The sequence below is a fragment of the Triturus cristatus genome, chromosome 2_1, assembly GCF_964204655.1.
Source record: "Triturus cristatus chromosome 2_1, aTriCri1.1, whole genome shotgun sequence".
NCBI lineage: Eukaryota > Metazoa > Chordata > Amphibia > Caudata > Salamandridae > Triturus > Triturus cristatus.
Window position 1 is genome coordinate 286,558,061 of NC_140581.1, and position 21,330 is coordinate 286,579,390.

The window sequence follows — 21,330 nt, forward strand, 5'->3', positions numbered from 1 at the left end:
TTTTTCAATGTCCTAAGGATGAAAAAGCATGTAGATACCACTCTGCTGACCTGGTCCCCGAAAGAGAGGGTGTTATCCACAATCACACCCAGATTTTTTACTGTGCGTGTGGGTTATGGCAAGAGCCCCATCTCACTGGGCCACCAGGCCGGGGTCCAGAGGTTAGGATTGTTCCTGAAGATTATCACCTCTGTCTTGCCAGAGTTCAACTTTAGGCAATTGGCTGACATCCAGCCTGTAATGGCCGCCATGCAATCCTGGCAACTGGTGGCCAATCCCTCTTCTTTCCCTCTCTGTAGAGATAGCACAATCTAGGTGTCATCCGCATAAGAGGTAATGAGCAGGCCGAAGGAACGTATAAGGGCAGCCAGAGGTTTCACATAAATGTTAAAAAGTGTGGGGCTAAGGGAAGATCCTTGAGGGACTCCACAGGGAAGGGCAAAAGGTTTAGATCTTTTCCCATCCAGGTCCACCGTTTGTGTTCGGTCTGTCAGAAATGATTTCAATAGGTCCCAGACAGCGCCTTGGACCCCGACCTTCGACAAACGATCCAATAGTAGCTTGTGGTGAACAGTATCGAAGGCCGCTGACAAGTCTAGCATGATAAGAATAGCTGACCCACCCTGGTCGACTGCCTCGCGTTTTTGTAACGTGGCTTTTATCAGAGCGGACTCCGTGCTGTGCCCAGCGCGGAACCCATATTGGGAGTGATCCAGTATGTTATTATTTTCCAGGAACAGGCTTAACTGCTTGTTCATGGCCTTCTCCAAGATCTTGGCTGGTAAGGGGAGGGGGGAGATAGGCCAATAGTTATTGGGATCACTTGGCTCGAAGTTGTTTTTTTTTTTTAGGAGAGGTAGAATGGAGGCAGTTTTCCAGGAAACCGGATAATGCCCAGTACACAATATCTGATTGAGTAAAGGAGTCAGGGAGTTGGTAATGATTACCGGAGACATCTTCACTATAGTGGCCGGACAAGGGTCCTTAGGGGAACCAGATCTACAACCCTTGAGCAGGTTAGAGACCTCCACGTTAGTCAAAGGGATGAAAGTATTAAATGTGGGGACAGGGAGGGTTGTTGTGGACACAGGACTTCTAACACTGGCTGCTCTCGATTGGTTGTTAAAGGAGGAGAAGATGGTATCAACTTTGTTTAGAAAAAAAGTGGCGAGAGTATTACAAAACTCAGTGTCGCCGTGCACAATAGGCTTGGAGGGAGTCATAAGCAAGGTTACCGTTTTGAACAGTTCTTTTGCTGAAGATTTAGCACCGGCGATTTTTTTCAGAAAAGTAGGCCCTTTTTTCCTCCTGCAGGGTTTTTTTGTATTACTAACACATTCAAAATTAAAGAAAATCATTAGTATTATGCTTGTGTGGGCATATTTAGTCTTGAATCCAATTGTATTTAGGGGGTTCATGTCTGTATGCCCATCTTGGAGGAAGCTCTTATTAATTCATCTGCTGATGTCAAAGATATAGCAAACTGGCCGAAGTGGTGACAAGCCGCAAAGGCCGTAGATCTTTGGCATATGGCTCCTTCTGGGGCTTTAGGCTGAATAGGTGAGGTCAGCAAAAAGGCATTTATAATTTTGGAAAAGATATTATAAGAGTTCCAACTGAATCGAAAGACATCTGGGTACTTTTCTGCAATAACAAAGGAGCAATTATTAGTGCCACTGTATCACTGAATAAACCACCTTGCTGCAGGTGTATGTCTACCAGCCCATGGTCTTGGAGATTAATCATAACAGATAAACAGGAAGACATTGTATACTTATCTAGAAGGCTGCAAATTCTACCCAGTTTTTATTAACTTGACCTTTTTAGCGAAGAAAGATTGACTTTAATATGACTTGACAGTCCACATGATGAAAAAGCTGGCACAGTTTGTGGCAATAAAGTAGTGTTAAGATCCTTGTTTCATAGTATACGTTTTATACTTTTGTAACGGATGAAGGTAGTAACGTAACTGTCTAAACTTTTTAAATAGATACATCAATATTAAAATAATTTTCACATTTAGGCAAATGAAGAATATTATTCAACCCTAAGTGATTGTATGACCAAAACATATGTTGTGCAGTTCTATTACATCTACATTTTCATGGAACTGCTCGCTACAGCATCCAGCTCAGCAGCACTTAAATCTTTTCCTAAAAAGACCACATTTTCTGTGAGGAAATGAAAACATATACTGGAACGTAAAGTGCTTTTGAATTGCTTATCGCTCCCCAAGCACCACTGGACATGCATAATCATAGTTTACAGTTCTTACTGCCAAACCAGTAAAACATTCAACACTATTTGTGCTTAGAAAGCAAAAATAGTGTTGAATAGTCTGATACATATGTAAGTACATGTGAAATTACGAATTATTCTTCCCACCCTGACTGTCTCAAAAAAGGCCAAAAGATTGGTAAACCTATATTTTCAGATTATTTCTGAGCCCTAGAAGATGAGTTCTATGGGGCCACTGTACGTGTACAGCATATTGTGGAGAATTACTCACTTAAAAAATATCAAATATGATTGGAACTGGAACTGGAACGAACTGGAACTGGAACAAACATCCCAGTAATAAAACACCCGGATTTTAAATGAATTCCACAATAAACTTACCAAAACAGATGTTCTATAAATATGATCTTTTGGCATAATGCCCCAGAGCTTAAACACAGACATAGGCAGGTGGTCACTTGCAGCCAAATCTATGCATTTGAAAGCAAGTAACAAGCACAGTTTCCAAGGAGAGAATCCAATTCATTCACATGTACTTTTTTTGTTGAAAACAGATAGCTCTTAAACATTCAGTCTGGACTCTGCATAGGTGCAATGTATGTGAAGCTTACCATACTGTGAGCCAAGAAGAACTGTATTATACTGCAGGAACATGAACACTTATCACATTAAAAGACATGGATCTGTCAGCACACTTTATGATTCATGAAAGGAAGACTATAATATATTTGGTACAACACAAAGTTTCTCTGCATTGTGTGAAACCTCACATTGAGTTTAACGGAGCTTTCATTTGACTAGGCACTTCTTAAAGACACATATTTTCAGAGTTTAAAAATGCAGTCCTTAAGTCAAGGACTTTCAGACCTCTAGGTGACCATCTAGTAGGTTACCCTTTGTAGCAAACTACCTATCTTAACACACAACTTGGGTTCCCATGGTTTGGCGGCCAGAGTGTTCTCAAAGAATGTTAAAGTAATGGTGTGAATGAAAACATATCTAAAAAAACGAAATTAATAATAAACAACTTATTTAAAGTTAATTATTTTTAAAAGAATGACATGCTGTCCCTGGAAGTTACACACCCAGTCAAATCACTAACGACCAAATCTGCCAAGTCAATGCATTTAGCAAATACAATTACACATTGATGCATAATGGAAGTAGAACTATCCAGTGCATAGTATGGCCTCTCCATAGACAGTGTTTTAACTATATCTCTGTTTTTATCTTTTTTTTTTTTAAATAACCTACTGTAAACACGGCTATCTTACACATAGCATTAATGAATTTGGGACTTTTAACTACTAAAGACTACACTAACACAACATCTGGGTTAAGTATAAAATAACTAGCAACCATTTCTGAAAAAAAGGAAATATGCCAAAAACCTGTGCAAGTCATATAGGTCATGCAGGTGCCAAATTCTGTTACAGAGTGCCCAGGAGGAGAGCTATGTGGGTTGAAAAATAGAGGCAGGCAATACCAAACAAGGAAGATGCTTGGAAGAGAGGCATGTTTGAGCTCAGAGGCAAGCGCTAGCGACTATTAACAGAATGTTTTGCAGTGACAAGGCCACTGTTAAGAAGCTTTGGCCACCAAGTCTCTCTCTTTGCAGATTTTTGGCATCCCAATATCGCACGGTATAGCCATCTTTGATGGAGGTAATCCAAGCCCTAGACACTTGTAATCTGAAGGGTTTTGAGTGTGCTGATTTGGGGCAAAAAAGAGGTTGCTCACCTGGAATTCATTAGAATTCTGCATGAATGACAATGAAATCCATCCTATCAGTTTTCCCAATTTCATCAAGCCTATTAACACCTTTTTAACACACAAAGCTGTGTCTTTACACTCTTGGTACCAAACTTCACCATACTCAATTCAAACGGGGCTCATAACTTAAGTGATATGAGTAATAGCAAGTGTGTGGTGAAAAGCAGCACCGTTTACAGCAGGTGTCTGAAGAACAAGAATAGAAAACAAAAAAAACACAAGAGCGTCTGTTCATCCCTTTTTTTTTTATCACCAAGAGTAATCACTTTGTGATTGACTAAATAGTCTAAAGCCTTCACCATTTCACACAAACGGGAACCCTGAGGTACGTGATTGCATCTGCTTCATTTCAAGAAAGCGTGACTTTTTCTCATGACTTCATTTAACAGTAGACCCAAAGACTTTGCAGCAGTATCCACAGAGAAAAAGGTGATAATCTGAGGACAGCAGACCTGTCATAAAGTCTACAGCACTTTAAAGAGGGAGGTAAGCATCTATGCAGGTAAGCTTATACAGGTAGCTGGGCATAGCTTACTGCTATGTTCTGTCACATTTTATACATTAGTCTATTGACCATGTTTCAGCATGCTTGCCTACTATACAATTTCAAAAAGAGGCCCTACATATTTTCACCTATCAAAGTGACTCCAACACTGGAAGAGTAGCTAAGGTAGAAAACATTCTTTGGCTAAAACTAAATTTCATCATTTTTTGGAATTTAGAGACCATTCCAGTAACAGGTTTATTGGACGTGGATATTAAATTCCTAGAAATTAATACTAGAACTGTAACAAGTGTGGTAACAGCCATCCTTCTGAAATACTCGGCCACAGGTAGCAATAAACTGTGTTGCTGCCTTTGCAACACGAGGAAGACTGCACACTTGGGCAGCATTTTGAAGATGGTTTTTCCAGAAGCTACTCATCAGGTTTGGTTTGAAAGAGGGAGGTAAAAGACCACCCAACATGAGTAGGTTTGAGTGAGTCCTTGTCATCCTCTGGGGGAATCAAGAAATGTCTAGAATTAATTGAACATGGACTGCCAAAAGACGCATTTTCACCATAACTCGCAGCCGATGTAGGTGAGCTTGGAGAATCTGCGTTCCAATTATTTACATTCACCTGAGGCTTATACCCTGCGCTTTGGTCTACGCCTTCCTCAGCAGGCAAGTGCCCGCCCATATTCACAGTATTAATAGGCAGTTGCATTTGCGGCTTGTAGCCCGCCATGTCCTCCAAGTCAACATCGGTTTCATCGTTGGCCTTCGTTTGTGGCTGGTACATTAACTGAACGTCAAGATAGATTATTTGAGAATCATCTGCATTGTCATCTACTCCTTGGTTACATATCTCTTCCTCAATGATGGGCGGGCAGTAGGACACAACAACATGATTTTCGCTTTCTGAGTCAGAGTCATCTTGAATCAAATTATCTCCAAGCTCATCACTGTATGCAACTGGTGATACAAGTTCAGTATCCACTATCTTCGGTATGGTCGACAGGGTTTCCACCACTTCCACACTGTTGGGAGTGCAAGGATTCATCTCCAATGTTTTAAGGGATGGATTACCCTGAAATGCATCAAAAAAATAATGAAATTATTTTTAGCCTTTTCTGTTAAGTAACAAACACAGAAAACATATTTCAGCAACTGAAGACTCCAGTACCTCAATAGGGGCAGTAAAAGACAAGACTTTTTCTAAAAGACGGTAAAGGGAACATTAAGTATATTACAAGTCATTGATCAATGAGACACACATAAAATAGGGGTTCAAATATAGGTGTATATCTAGAAATTTTAAAAACATGAAAATCATCTGAAGCTATAATGTAAGGGAACTAAACCAGTTATTAGTAGGGACACACATAATTTCCTGAAGGTGTGCGTAACACAGAAGAAAGGGGAAAATTAGATATAAAAAAAGGAAAAACAATAGATCCCAGCAATCACCATGCATTATGCCAAAGTTTAAATCCTTGATGGGAGCAGGGTCAAGACTGTTTTGCATGCAGTTGGGTTCAAACTGAGGTGGCATGGTGTGCAAAATAATGATGCAGCCCATGTAAATACCAGTGGCTGAGATTAATTCAAGGATTCCATCCATCACTTTTTGTACAATTCAATCAATCAATCAATCAAAGCATTTGTATAGCGCACTACTCACCCGGAGGTTCTCAAGGCGCTTGGGGAGGGGGGTCCGCTACTGCTCGAACAGCCAGGTCTTGAGCTGCTTCCTGAAGGCGAGGTGGTCTTGGGTCTGGCGGAGGTGGGTCGGGAGGGCGTTCCAGGTCTTGGCGGCCAGGTAGGAGAAGGACCTTCCTCCTGTGGTGGCTCTTCGGATGCGGGGGACGGCGGCGAGGGCATGGCTGGTCGATCGAAGCTGGCGTGTTGGAGTGTAGAAGTTGAGGCGGCTGTTGAGGTATCTTGGGCCTTGGTCGTGTAGGGCTTTGTGCGCGTGGGTGAGGAGACGGAAGGTGATTCTCTTGTTGACCGGGAGCCAGTGAAGGTCTCTCAGGTGTCCGGAGATGTGGCTGTGTCGGGGGATGTCGAGGATGAGTCTTGCTGAGGCGTTCTGGATACGCTGGAGTCTCTTCTGGAGTTTGGCAGTGGTTCCGGCGTAGAGGGAGTTGCCGTAGTCCAGTCGGCTGGTGACGAGGGCCTGGGTAACCGTCTTCCTGGTCTCGGTGGGGATCCACCGGAAGATCTTACGTAGCATGCGCAGGATGTTGAAGCACGACGAGGAGACGGCGTTGACTTGTCTGGTCATGGAGAGGGAGGAGTCCAGGATGAAGCCCAGGTTGCGTGCGTGGTCTGTTGGTTTGGGTGCGCTGCCCAGGGCAGGGGGCCACCAGGAGTCGTCCCAGGAGGAGGGCGTGGAGCCCAGGATGAGGACCTCCGTCTTGTCCGAGTTCAGCTTCAGGCGGCTGTTCATCATCCACTCGGCTACGTCTGTCATCCCTTCGTGTAGGTTGGCTCTGGCGGTGTCGTTGGTGAGAGAGAGGATCAGCTGGGTGTCGTTGGCGTAGGAGATGATGTTGAGGTTGTGTTGGCGTGAGATGGCCGCAAGGGGGCTCATGTAGACATTGAAGAGGGTGGGGCTGAGTGAGGAGCCTTGAGGAACGCCGCAGATTACTTCGGTGGCTTCTGATCTGAACGGGGGGAGGCGGACTCTCTGTGTCCTTCCGGCGAGGAAGGAGATGATCCATTCTAGTGCCTTCTCATGGATTTCGACGTTGTAGAGGCGCTGCGCTAGCGTGCGGTGGCAGACAGTGTTGAATGCCGCGGTGAGGTCCAGGAGGATGAGGGCCGCTGTTTCCCCGTTGTCGAGCAGGGCTCGGATGTCATCAGTGGCTGCAATGAGGGCGGTCTCGGTGCTGTGGTTGGCCCGGAAGCCAGACTACGAGCGGTTGAGGGATCCATTCGTCTCGAGGAAGGCGGCCAGCTGCTTGTTGGCGGTCTTCTCGATGACTTTGGCCGGAAACGGGAGGAGCGAGATGGGGCGGTAGTTTTTGAGTTCGGTGGGGTCCGCTGATGGTTTCTTCAGTAGAGCGCTGAGTTCGGCGTGCTTCCAGCTCTCCGGGAAGGAAGCGGTGTCGAAGGAGGTGTTGATGATGTCCCGCAGGTGGGGTGCGATGACAGCGTCGGCCTTGTTGAAGACGTGGTGCGGGCAGGGGTCGGTTGGAGATCCGGAGTGGATGGAGTTCATCGTGCGTCGGGTCTCTTCGGTGTTGATCGGGGTCCAGGCGCGGAGGGTGGTGGTGGGGGGTGCAGGTTCGGTTGTGGGGTGCGTTGGCTGTGTGATGAAGCTGTTGTGTATGTCTGCGATCTTGTCGTGGAAGTAGGAGGCGAGGGAGTTGCAGAGGTCTTGTGATGGGGTGATGTCGTTGTTTCCGGCGTTGGGGTTGGAGAGCTCTTTGACGATGTTGAAGAGTTCCTTGCTGTTGTGTGCGTTGTTGTCCAGTCGTTTCGTGAATGCGGTTTTCTTGGTGGTGCGGATCAGTTGGTGGTGTTTTTGATTGGCGAGCTTGAGGGCGGTCATGTTGTCTGGTGTTGGGTCTCTGCGCCAGGCTCTCTCGAGGGCTCGGCAGTTCTTCTTGGAGCTCTTGAGTTCGTCGGTGAACCATGGTGCTTTCTTGCTGCCGGGTCTGCTAGGCGGGGTCCTCAGAGGGGCGAGGTCGTCTGCGCAGTTGCTGATCCACTTCGTGAGGTTGTTGGCGGCCTGGCTGGGGTTCGCTGAGCTGGCGGCGGGGTCCTGGCTCAGGGATGCGGCGAGCTGGTCGGCTGTGATCTTGTTCCAGCTTCTGCGTGCAACCTGTTGCTGGTGGTGGTGGATCGTGTTCTTTCTGAAGCTGAAGTGGACGCAGCTGTGGTCCGTCCAGTGGAGTCCGGTGGCGTGGCTGAAGGCGATGTCCTTGCTAGATGAGAAGACGGGGTCAAGTGTGTGTCCGGCGTAGTGGGTGGGGGTGGTCACCAGCTGCTTGAGACCGAGGTTGGCGAGGTTGTCCAGCAGGGTGGTTGTGTTGCGGTCGTTGTTCTCCAGGTGGAAATTGAGGTCCCCGAGGAGGATGTAGTCAGCGGAGGGGAGGGCGTGCGGGCTGATAAAGTCGGCGATGTCTTCGCTGAATTGTGTGCGTGGTCCCGGGGGTCTGTAGAGGAGGGTGCCTCTAAAGGGGGGTCTTGGGGTCGGTGTGGATCTGGAAGTGCAGGTGCTCGGCGGCTGTGAGGGTGTCGTCGGTGTTGGTCGTGATGCGGATGGTGTTCTTGTGGACGATGGCGATGCCTCCTCCCGTCTGATTGACCCGGTCCCTCCGGGTTATCTTGTAACCGTCCGGGATGGCGATGGCGGGCGCTGAGGAGGCGTTCATCCAGGTTTCCGTGAGGAAGGCGACGTCTGGTGATGTTGTGTCGATCAGGTTCCAGAGTTGAACGACCTGTCTGTGGATGGAGCGAGTGTTGAGTAGGATGCACTTCAGGTGGTTGCTGTTGGTGCTCGGCTTGGCGGATGTAGTGCAGGTCCGGATGCAGGAGAAGTTGCAGGAGTGGCAGCTGAAGGGTCCGTGGGTGCGTCTCGGGGTGGCTCGGTGGCATCCAGGGGTCCGTCCGGTGTTGAGTGCATTGAGTTCGGTGGCGTCGTAGGTCCGGCGGGTGGGCTGGTGTCTGCGGGGGCCAGGGGTCCGGGCACTGGGCGCGGGCCAGGCGTGGACGGGCACAGATGGGCTTGCCTTTGGCGCGCCTTCGGCGCACAATCGGCGCGCCCGCTGCGCGTCAACACTGCGCGTGTGCGCAATTGAGTATGTCACCCTAAGTGGGATGAGTATGCCCAGACGTGGGTCCCGTGCATACCGTGCCACTGGAACCAAGCTATATCCAGCTGATATGCCCATAACAACCGGTCCTGGATTGCTTGTGTTACGGCTCAAGGAACTGCCAGTTCAGGCTGAACTGGCAGTTCAGGCTGAACTGTTCTCAGTAGAGCAGGGTCAAGAGTGATTTGCAAATAGGCGAGTCCAAACGGAGGTGGCATTTTGTGCAAAATAACGATTGACTGGGAAGCGGCCCGAGTAATTACCAGTGGCTGAGATTAATTCAAGCATTCCATCCATCACATTTTGTCCACTTGACCAAGTCAGATTGGAATCGTTCAACCACCACCAAATGGTCCAAGCTCACCTCATCCAAGACCTGGATGTTCTTCAAGAGGCACCCCCCACTGGGCAGTTGACTGTAGTTGAAGGATCCAGTGTAGAGGCTGCATATGCAAACAGGCATGAGGAGGAGAAGCTAAGCCTCAGAATCAGTTGGTCCAGAACAAAAGCTCAAGCCTGAAGGTCCTTGACTTGCTGCTTGGATAGAAAGGCTTGGCTACGACTGTCACAACAAAGAGAATCTGATGCACGGGCCAAAGATGGGATTTCAGCTCATTGATGGAAAACCCCAGGGTGGCACGCAATTAGATTATCACCTGCAAGTGGTCTGAGACTAGCTGACACGATTCTGCCCTCAAAAGCAAGTTGTCGAGGTACAGGAATAAGTGAACTGGTAATGCTCAATCCTGATAATGAACCAGAATTAATGCTTGTGGGTTGAAGGATGTCTGTGGGTTGCAGAATCGGCACATCAAAGTATGTGTTGTGTAACTCCAAGGACACCATCCAGTCTCTATGATCCAAAGTCCACAGGACCTGGCAGCATCAACAATCTGAGATTGGAGAGGAGGAGCCTAGCACGCATCCAAGATGGTCGCGTGAGCACAGGGCTCCCCGGACCCTCGCTGCTCCTCGGAATTTATCCTGACTTTATCCTGACTTGGTTGACGGATTCTGGAAGATGAACGTTGGCTGAACCCTAAACTCTTTTCAGAAACCAAATCGGACCTGGGAGACCTGATCTACGGTGGTTTGAACTTTTGAGGCCCAACTGATGGTTGTGCCCGGTGCGAAGGTGAACTGTGGAGCCGGGGCATAGTTGAACAACAATGGCATTGGGGCTGTGCCAGCGGCCGTTCCATCACTTTCGGTTTCACTTTTGGATCTCTGAGTGGCTGGACCGTGGAGTTGCTTTGTGCGGCTGGGTTTTCACTCGGCCTTCGCTTGGTGCCTTTGCCTCCGCCTGATACCAGTGTGCCCATTGACTTTGATCCTCTCGCACCGCCACAGTGCGGTCTCTGGTACGGCTCGTGTCTGCTTCGCCTGTGCCCCTTCGCCGCTTGCTCGGTGGTCCCCTTCGGCGAGCGTGGTTCAACATGGGTGGCAAGGGGGATCCCGAGAGGCGTAAGACCAAGACATCCCTACGTGGGGGACCGGTCCAGACTAACAACATGGACCGCTACACTCAAGGTAAAGGGTCCCCTGGGACGGCCAGTGTTCTCCCGGATGACGCTGGTGGTGTTCCGTCCGTCCCTCCGGATTTGTCATTGCAGGACATCATGGGCGCCATTAATGGCATCAAGGAGACCATCGCTAAGCAGTAGGAGGCCTTGGCCCGTAAAATCGACACGGTGGCCATTGATGTTACGCTAATTCGGGCGGATCTCTCTAAGACCAATGAGAGGGTTCAATCGCTGGATTTGCGGACGTCCACCCTTGGTACGGATGTGTCGGACCTGCAGACTGCTCTTGGCGACCTCAAGTCGGCCAACGACCTGATGGCCCGGCGGCTGGAGGACTTCGAGGGACGGGCTCGACGCAATAACATCCGCGTCATAGGTGTTCCAGAGACCTCCGACAGTCGCCCGGTTGATCTTATGGTTGAGGATCTCATCCTCAACCAGCTTTCCCCCACTGGCCTGAGTAAGTTCTTTGCCGTGGAGCGGGCCCATCGAGTCCCGGGCGGTCGGCCGCGACCGGGGGCTCCCCCGAGGCCTATTGTTGCAAAACTTTTTCACTACAGAGACCGAGATGCGATTCTGCAGGCCTCACGGGTACATGGCCCGGTCCGATATGAGAACTCATCCGTTAACTTTTTCCCGGACTTCACCCAACTTGTCCAGAAGCAGCGGATGGGCTTCCAGGGGGTGAACGCCGTCTCCGGGACCTGGGTCTTAAGTACTCTATGCTTTTTCCTGCTAGGCTCCGAGTGGAATACGAAGACCGGACTACCTTTTTTGACTGTCCTGCGACCGTGAGTGACTGGCTGGATTCTCTACCGGACCGGGGTGACCGGCCTGGGCCTTCTGGTGGTGCCGAGGGTGGCGGGCCTCTTTTGGAGTGACTTTTGGTCCTTGACTTTGACATTTTGTATTGTTCGGCTGGGTTCTACTTCTTTTGTACATTTTGTTTAATTATGATCTGTGTTGGGGGCGGGCAGGGACGGGTCCCTTTCCTCCTCCGGGGTCTTTTCGTAGAATGGGGTTTGTAGGGCGACAGGCACACTGCAAGTTGGGGTGGTTTTTTGGACCGCAGGGGTGCAGGGTGGGGGGAGTTGAATTCGGGGGGAGGTTGGTGGGTGGGAGGGGTTGTTTGGATTTGTGTTTTTTGTTTTCAAGGCGAGGTATTGGCTCTGTTTCGGTCTCCGGTGTCGCGCTATTTGCTGGGGGACCCTTGATCTACTGGAGGGGATGGGGGGGGGACGGGTTGAGATTGATGTCTTGGAACGTCACTGGATTGGGGGGATCGTATCAAACGGGGTGTTGTGCTGCAATATTTGCGTCGTTTGACTCCTGATGTGGTATTCTTACAGGAGACGCATTTGGTTAGTAATGTTTGTCATGCCATGAACAGGGGGGGCTACCGACTCGTGGCCCATTCCGGTTTCACCACCGGCTCTAGAGGGGTGGGCATTCTCCTACGATCTTCACTTCCGCTAGAGATCACCAGGGTTGTCCTAGACGATAGAGGGCGCTATGCGGCCCTGACTGGAGGTGGGAGGGACAGTCCCTTTCCTTGGTTTCGGTTTATGTTCCCCCGGGCCTCCAGAACTCCACTTTCTCAGACTTGGGTCGTATGCTGCTTGAGCTTCCCGACAGTCTTTTGCTTTTGGGTGGGGATTTTAATTCGGTCGTTTCAGGAGATCTGGATCGCCACCCGCCCAGGGCCCTCCCTGCTGCCCAGGCGTGGCTCGGCGGGCTCTTGGATACCCTCGGTCTGATGGATTGTTGGAGGTTAATGCATCCGACACAGTGTCAGTACACATTTCACTCTGGGGCCCATGGGAGTCTCTCCAGATTGGATTATTTTCTTATGCCCGCGGCCCAGACTGCCCGGATTCGAGAGGTTAAGCACCTGGCCCGGGGTATCTCTGATCATTCCCCACTGTGGTTGCTTTTTGACACCGGGACGCGGTCCGCTGGGCGGATCGCCCCTATTAACCCTTGGTACTTGCGAGACCGAAAAAACCTTCGTGATAGCCTTGTTAAGTCGATTGATCGGTATTTTCTCGAGAATGAGGAGTCGGTGTTGTCCTCAGTGTCCCTGTGGGAAGCCTTCAAAGCAGTGCTCCGCGGGCATGCCCTATCCCAGATAGTGGAGGCTAAGAGGGTTAAGAATGAGGCGGTGGTGAAGCTGGAGACTGAAATATCGGGGCTGGAGGCAGCTTTGGAGACGGGTGTCACTCAGGACGGGCTTCACGCCCTCAGCTTGAAGCAGTTTGAATATAAGTCTCTTGTTACTGACGCTGCCAAGACCATGTATAGGGAGCAGCAGGGTAGGTTGTATGATGCCGGGGACAAGGCGGGTAAACTGATTGCTTGATTGGATATGAAGGAGAGAGTGAATCGTGTGGTCCCGGAGCTTCGGGTTTCGGATGGAGTGTGTGTGACTGACCCTGGTGAGATTGTGGAGTGTTTTGCTGACCACCTCCGGGCGGTGTACTCCCCGGTGTCTGATAGAGAGGAGGATGACTCTCGTCTCTTGCTGCGGGATATTGCCTTGCCCGGCTTATCCGTCGAGGATCGTGAGCAGATGGAGGCCTCCCTGTCCGTCGACGAGATCGCTACCGCGATTCGTTCCCTTCGCTCGGGCAAGGCTATGGGCCCCAACGGACTGCCGATTGAACTGTATAAACTACGCCTGGATAAAATCGCGCCCTTCCTCCGTCGTATGTTTCTGGAGTCGCTCGAGCGGGGTTCCCTTCCCGACGACCAGCGTCTGGCTACCATAGTTGTGATTCCCAAGGATGGTAAGCCACGAGACCGCTGTGCCTCATATTTCCCTACTAAATGCCGAACCGAAAATCCTTGCCAAGGTCCTCGCTAATCGCTTGCTGAGAGTTATATGTGATTTGATACATCCGGATCAATGCGGCTTTATCCCGCATCGTAATACCGCTCTCAACTTGCGGCGTCTCCATGGCGTCCTCGCTAGGGCGGAGTCCTTCTCTGAACCGGCCATATTGGTTTCCTTAGACGCCACGATGGCCTTTGATACCATCGAGTGGCCATTCCTTTGGGCGGTCTTGGCGAAGTTTGGCTTTGGGGAGGGATTTATTAGTTGGGTTAAGCTCCTCTATGCTGGACCAATGGCTCAGGTGGTTGTCAATGGGCGGGTTTCTCTGCCCTTCGCTCTCGGGAGGGGTACTAGGCAGGGGTGCCCGTTGTCCCCTCTGCTCTTTGCTCTCGCCTTGGAGCCGCTCGCTGCCTGGCTCCGCTGGGAGCCCTCGATCAGAGGGATCCGGTGGGCCCCGGGCTTCGAGGATCGGGTCTCGTTGTACGCGGATGACATTCTTTTGTACCTCACCTCGCCGCGGAAGTCGCTCAATGTGCTTTTTGATGTTCTTACTTCCTTCGGGAGAAATTCGGGTTTGATAATTAACTGGTCCAAATCTTGCGTGTATCCTATCTCCGGTGGCCTTCCTCTCTTGCCGCCTCGGCTTCCGATCCAAACATCTCAACCTTTCTCCACATCCTCTGGGAGTGCCACGAGGTGGCGGAATATTGGCGCCAAGTGCATGATGTTATGAAACGAGTCACTGGGGTCGCTCTGTTGCCGGAGGTGCGCCGATGTGTTCTGAATGTGTGGGAGCCCAATGACTATAATGCGGCCCAGGCTCGGTGGGCGGCCCTTGGAAACATGATCGCAAAGAGAGATATTGCGCAGCTTTGGGGTTCCCAACGGCCTCCCACCGTGTCCGTATGGAAGGAGAACATGGACTGGTGCATGTTCAGGGAGAAGACGGTGTATGTGGCTCGTGGTAAACCGGGGGCGTGGGGTAGAATCTGGGGTCAGTGGAATGTGTATCGAGGGACTATCTGTTCTCCCCCCCTGGTGGATACGTCTGAGGTTGCCTTGTCCCCCTGATCCTTGAGGGTTCCTTGCTTAATTTGTTCATCTGTGTATAGATTTGGTTTTCCCGTGGCCCCCCCTCCCTCTCAGACCCCCCCCTTTTTTTATTGACCACCCTAGGGTGGTCGGGTGTGGAGTTCCTCTACTGTGGTTATACGCCCTTTCAATGTTTTTCGCCTTGCTTTTTGTTTTTCTTTACTTTTGTTGATATTTATGTAAAACGGGTATATCCTGACGTCCCTTTTGTGCAGTCTGATTTTCTGTAATTTAGCGGAGCCCCTGTGGGCCAGTCATTGTTTTTTGACCTGCTTGATCATTTCTGAATACTAGCGGCCGGCCCAGGAGGTTGTAGGCCCGTGCTTGTACCCTTTTTCTCTGCACAATAAAAACTTTTTAACAAAAAAAAAAAAAAAAAAAAAAAACAATCTGAGATTGACCTTCCTCAGAAAGGTGCGTAGAAGTCTGGGATCTAAGGTTGTGCACAATCCCCTCATCCCTCCTGAGAACCAGGAATTATTGGATTATTGGTAATAGCATCCTGTGTCCTTTTCCACCTTGCGGACCACCTTGGTCAAAACCTTGGCAAGCAGAGGATGAACTTCCATGTGGAGGGTAGTAGCATGCACAACCGGTTTCTGTGTAACAACTAGAGGAAAGTGGGAATGGAGGAACACAAAAGGGAGGGCGTAACCAACCTGAAGGACCCACTGATCTGAAGTAACAGCATGCCAACAAGTAAAATAAATGGATACGTTAAAGTGGCTTGACAACAGTCGCACCAGGTGGGGAGGAGGAAGATGAAAGCCGGGTTACCTGGTGACCACGGCCTCTACAAGCACCCTGTCCTTTGGAGCTGTAAAAAGGCTGAGCAATCTCCTGAACAGGTTGAAAGGGCTGCTGTTGCAAGTCCTCTCAAATAGCCCTTGAACTTTTGGTACTGCTGGTAAAACTGACGGGTGGGGACAGCAGCCCCAAAGGGCATGCCATAGCACTGTGGTCTTTAGTGCACTCCAGAGTCGAGTCTGCCTTTTCACCAAAGATCCTGGATCATCAAATTGTTTATCCATTAAAGAAGCTTGGACATCACTGGAAAGCCGGAGGTGCGCATTTACTTGTGGTGATGAATCACCATCCTGGTGACCATGGTATGAGCTACACAATCTGGGGTATCCAAGCCAACTCTGAGTACAAACTTAGCAACATACCTGTTTCTGTGCACAATATCTACGTGAAGGAATGTCTGAAATCATCAGGAAGGGCAGGTGAAATGCCACTCACTATGATCCTAGGTCCAAACTGGATATTGACAGCACACGTTTGCCCAAATAATCAATCAATTTTGATTCCCTATCCAGCACAAATATATGAAAGATATTAGGGTTACTCTTGGTAGTGGAAGGCTGCAACAAAAGTATTTTTGCAGTTGGGTACAGGGGCCGGAGAGGGGTGTCCCTGGGAACAGGCCTATAGCACCATGAAATCATCTGGCTTAACAGAGGACAGGAGCAAGGCTTAGACCAAGCTACAGAAAAGCAGATTATAGGGCCACATTAAATAGCAACACATTTTAGAAGTAGATGGTGCAGTTTCAAGAATTTATATCAATAAATGTACTTTAGTTTCCACTGAAGGCAACTGCAAATCCAAGACCTTCACAAAACTGCATACCACCATGTCAAAAGAGGCATTCTCCTCAGTGGGAGGATCCAAAGGAGAATTATTTTCAGTTTAAGGAGAGGTATCAATGCCACTATCTTTCTATAAATCCATTAAAGTCATTCATCGGTATAATGGGTGGAGGGAGTACATGTGACTGTGTCATCATCATTGTGGGTAATGGATCAATCCCCAGGACAGTGTCAGGGTCTGAGAAAACAAGGCCTAAGATCTTTGATATTGCCATCAAGGAAGGAGTGCAAGAGAGGGAGTCTTCCATGGAATGGGATCGAGCTAAAGTCTACTCTGGATCAGAAATCATAATAAGTGAGGAATACATAACTGGTGCGAATTTGGGGACAAGTATGGAACCTGTTGCAGAGGCACCAAGGTACAGTCTGGGGCCGATGGCAGGCCAGATTGAGGTTGAACAGTGTCAGATGGCGTTGGGGAAGGACTCGCTTGTGGAATTACAAACGGAACCTCCTACAGGCATGAGGCCCGAAGATGAAGCACAGCAAAGTGTAACCACCTTACACAATTGCAGCATGGCCCTTTTTTAAGGCCTCCGTTTGCCTTGGACACTACAATGTCCTGGAAAACTTCAAACGCATTGACACGAGGACTGGAATTGAGTCCTAAGACGCAGCTAGAGTTGCATTGAAGGGGTAACTGTGTGAATTCTCCTTGGATTGGGAGCATTGGGTAAGGGTTGTATTCCCCTTGGATTTCTTGTCATTATGCCACAACTTGCCTTTCAACCTCATCTTAGACTTACTCAATGACATAGAACTGAGATTAAGAGCGGCTTCATGACTTTGAGCGGTGACCCCTCTTCAGTGTTCAGTGAGGCAGAGTTTGGTTTTACACTCCATGATGGCTCTCAGGTGCATCAGGAACCAGTAGCGGCTGGCAGGGAATGAGGGTAAAGTGGAGGGGCAGAGGGGGTGGGGGACAAAATAAATAAATAACACTTACCTGTTCCATCAGCCGCATCTCTCCTCCGCTTCTCGAGTCCAGGAAGCACCCAGGCTCCCCATAGCCAATCACAACGCTGCAATGCTGTGTTGTGATTGATCAGAGTGCCATGGATCGGCCCTTAGATGGGGACTGGGGAGCTAGGCATGCTCCCCACTAGGCAGTGTAATGCAGCCTGCTGGGTAACATGCAGAGTGCGCATGACTGTTTGGCCAGGCCAAGACAGACAGCCTAACAGTTATTGGCATCTGGAGTGTGCAAACTACTCCTTACCCTATGCCTCCAGCCGCACATCGCCCTAACCCAGCCCTAACCTTAACCCAGCCCCGAACCTGGGAAAAATAAAATGATAATAACTAGGTTATTATCATTTTATTTTTCTTGCTCAAAGAGCAATGGGGCGACGCTATGCTGCCTTAGCGGAGGAGATGCCCCTGTTCAATTTTGCCATTACTGGCAAAGAGCTGGGTGTTTTGAGTGACAGCAGGCTTGGATATTGAAGATTGTACCTTGATCACGAAATTCAAAGAAAGGTCTCCTGCTTATTGGGAGAATTTCCTGACAGAGCCTAATTTGGACATGGAGAAGGTACATGTAAAATATATCACAACGAAGATGAAAGCTGAAATGTTCACTGGGGAAACCAGTATGAAAGGCTTAATTTCCCCTCTATTTAAAGACGTAGAAAGGCAAAATACATGACACATGCTTTACTCTGCCTCATATTATATGTTTGAGAACATGAGTATCCAAAGTAGGGTGTCACATGCAGAGGTTAAAACTGTCCCAACTGCCTTCTTCAATCACTCGAGGACTTTAAGAAAATTGCAATTTCCAAGGCATTGCCATCATCAAATTAATGAAAATGCCACTTTCCCATCAGCCACTCATCTTATATACAATGTGGGCAATAATGTAATATTAAGCTTCATTCTGAGCACTAGTAACAAGTGCCAATATAATGCTTTCAACTTAGAACTCCTGTTACCCCTCCAGTTGCCTCCCTCTTTTCTTTCCTCCCTCCCATCAACATCATCTCTTCCTCTCTTCACTACACTCCCCATATCTTATCTGCATGACATGTTTCACATCTGGAATGCCTTTCAAGGGAGGGAGAGAGAAGAAGGCATGAAGTGAAGTAAACACACAAATGGGAGAGAGTGCATTTACTGAGCCTACAGCTGTAGCCCATAAATCAGTGGTGGTGGTTTGATATGCCTTAATGTTCAATAACACAGACGTTGCTGGACGAAATTAGATAATCATTCAAGTATGTTAAATCCGGGTTGCACATGTTTATCAAAAATGCACGCTCTAGAATTTGAAAGTGCCCCCTGCTGATGGTTTGAATGAACAAGGCCCATCAAGTAGCTGCTTCTGGTCTTCAAGAACCTGTGGATGCATCACAAGTTAAAAACGTGTTGCAGATATCTGTGCTTTAATTCTAGCATGGAACAAGTAGTGCTAGCAATCTTCCACTTTTCATTCCCACAAACAACAAAAAGAAAAGAGCTTTACCCAAAATACCTGCATGCAATATATCATTGTCCTACCAATACATTCAAATATTCAGAGTGCGATGAAAATTATTACCTCACTGATACTGTTTTCAAACTGCAGTGCCTTGCTGTTTTGTGGATTTGGAATTTCAGGGTAAAAAGTTTCCTTGAGCCTTTAAAAATAAAAATCAACATTTGTCTGAACATTATTGCCATTTAAAAAGAGAGTGCGATTTAAAAAAAAAATCATACTAATTGTATATAATGGATACAAAATAAGGAATCAGAGGGAACTTTAAAAAGTGGCAAAAACATTGATGTCAATCTCATCCATTACCACCCGACAATCTGAAAGAGATTACACAATTTGCACCTCATATGTCAATACAACTTCAAATGTGCTCAAATTAATACAAAGCAGACTAAAATCATGGGCAGAGGTACAAAAACAAAGAATCATTTGTATACTTTAATTGAGCTCACTATCTCCAGAAAGACAAAATTATGAAGGGAGAGGTGAAGCACCGCTTGAACCAAAATGTCAATCTGCTTTGAAGTAACTTATAGCTATGCTTTGAATCCTTGTTTCTCTCAGTACATCCTTTATTGCATAGAACATGCCTTTTATGAATTACACTCAGATGTACAATGTACGTTTAGGAACCTTAACCACTAACAGTGTCCTCACATCTTATCAATGGAGGCACGAGTAAAGTGATAACATACATTATGAGCATACATTATGGCTGGCTATAAACAAAGATATTATTCAAGGACATTTAAAATGTATTAGCAACAAACAAGTATCCCCACAAGCTTTTTTCATGATAAAGACATATTAAATCATCAGTAGAAAGCATAAGCTACTTCTGATCTGATAACAGGTTATAGGAGCTGCAGAATCTGTTATGAGAAATGATTTAAGAATGTTTTGATGGCCAACTGGAGATACTTCTTCCACTTTTTTTCTCAAATGGCACGTTTCTTTGATTTACGTACTCATTTCTCTCCTCGCCATCATCACGTACAAGCCATTTTCAGGTGAGGTACACAATAGTGTGTATCATCTGCATGGTTGCAACCTCTACAGATAGCATGTGATGATCTAATTTTTAAACTTGTTCCTCTTGTCAAAGAGTAGGCACCTGGACTCCTGGCCTGCCACTTGGATGTGGTTCTTTAGTTCCTGCTTGTTCCAGCCTGATCCAGTGATGCTACCGCTGACCAGGTTTTCCAGCCCAGGTTTTCTGCTCACTGTTCTTCCCACCAACAGAAGCCCACCCCAGGACCTACTTAGTGCAGGCTGCAGATCGATTGCATAGTGGACGCACGCAGCCGGTGTGCCACTCATCTGTGCCTAGACCGTGCCCAGTGCCACGACTCCTTGCCCTCCCATCCCCCGAAGATACACCATCTCCGAGCTCTACACACTTGATGCAGCAACAAACACTGCCACAGCACTGACCCACGCTTCATGGTAGGACCTTTCACCTGCACCCACTGCCAGTTCACCTGCCACACCCCACCGACCAGCCCCACCCTGAACACACAACAGACACCACCTGAACAAAAACACCAATTTGTATGCAGCCTTCTCAACACACGCTCACTATGCAAACACACAACCGACGTTCTCTTCCTCACCGAGATCTGGCTCAAGGCCACATCTGCACCTGACATCGCCACTGCAATACCTGAACGATACAAGATCACCCACTGCGACCGTATCAACAAGCCTGGTGGAAAGATCTCCACCATACACAAGGAATCCATCCAATGCACCACAACACATAACATCACACCAGCCATGGAACACCTTGAGTCTGACTCCAAACAGACAGCAAAACCACCATCAGGGGCACCCTTGGGTTCTTCAGGACCAAGTGCAGCATTCTGCAACTTCATGGCCAACTTCAACGCCTCCCTTGCTATAGACTCCAACAACTACATTTTCCTCAGCAACCTAAATTTCCATCTCGATGACCACAATGACATTAACACTACAGACTTCCTCGACAGCATGAACAACAGCAGACTGACCCAACTAGTCCATGACCCCACGCACACCGCAGGCCACACACTAGGCCACAGCTTCACCGCCAGTGACCACAGCAGGTATACCCACGCCACAGAACTCACTTGAACCAACCACTCCATCGTCCATCTCAACATTACCAGCTGACGGACCTCCGCCCCAGTCTGCCCAAATCCCCTCACCGCAGCTGAAGAAAAGTCTCAAAGGACAAATGAATCAACGCTCTCAACATCACCCAGCCCATCTCCTCCAACAACCTAGACCAGAACGTCAGAAACATCAACAACTGGATCAGCACCTGCGCCGACAGCGTCACTCCCACCAGCAACAACACCCACAGGAGGTCCACCAAGCAGGCTAACCAGTACATTGAAGATCTCAGAACCACTAGATGACACTGTAAACAACTGGAAAGGAGATGGCGCACCAGCA

General features: G+C 48.3%; 1 protein-coding gene across 4 annotated transcripts in view; it reads right to left on the reverse strand.

The window, feature by feature from the left end:
• Window positions 1-834: 834 nt before the first annotated feature.
• Window positions 835-21,330, reverse strand: part of LIFR (LIF receptor subunit alpha) — a 636,999-nt gene continuing 616,503 nt past the window's right edge. For all 4 annotated transcript variants that reach the window (XM_085631117.1, XM_085631122.1, XM_085631121.1 and 1 more), the window contains exons 20-21: window positions 18,958-19,036; window positions 835-5,582 (exon numbers count right to left, since the gene is read on the reverse strand). In XM_085631117.1, the coding sequence (XP_085487243.1) occupies window positions 4,929-5,582; window positions 18,958-19,036 (733 nt within the window). In that variant the 3' untranslated portion in view covers window positions 835-4,928. The remainder of the gene's footprint in view (window positions 5,583-18,957; window positions 19,037-21,330) is intronic.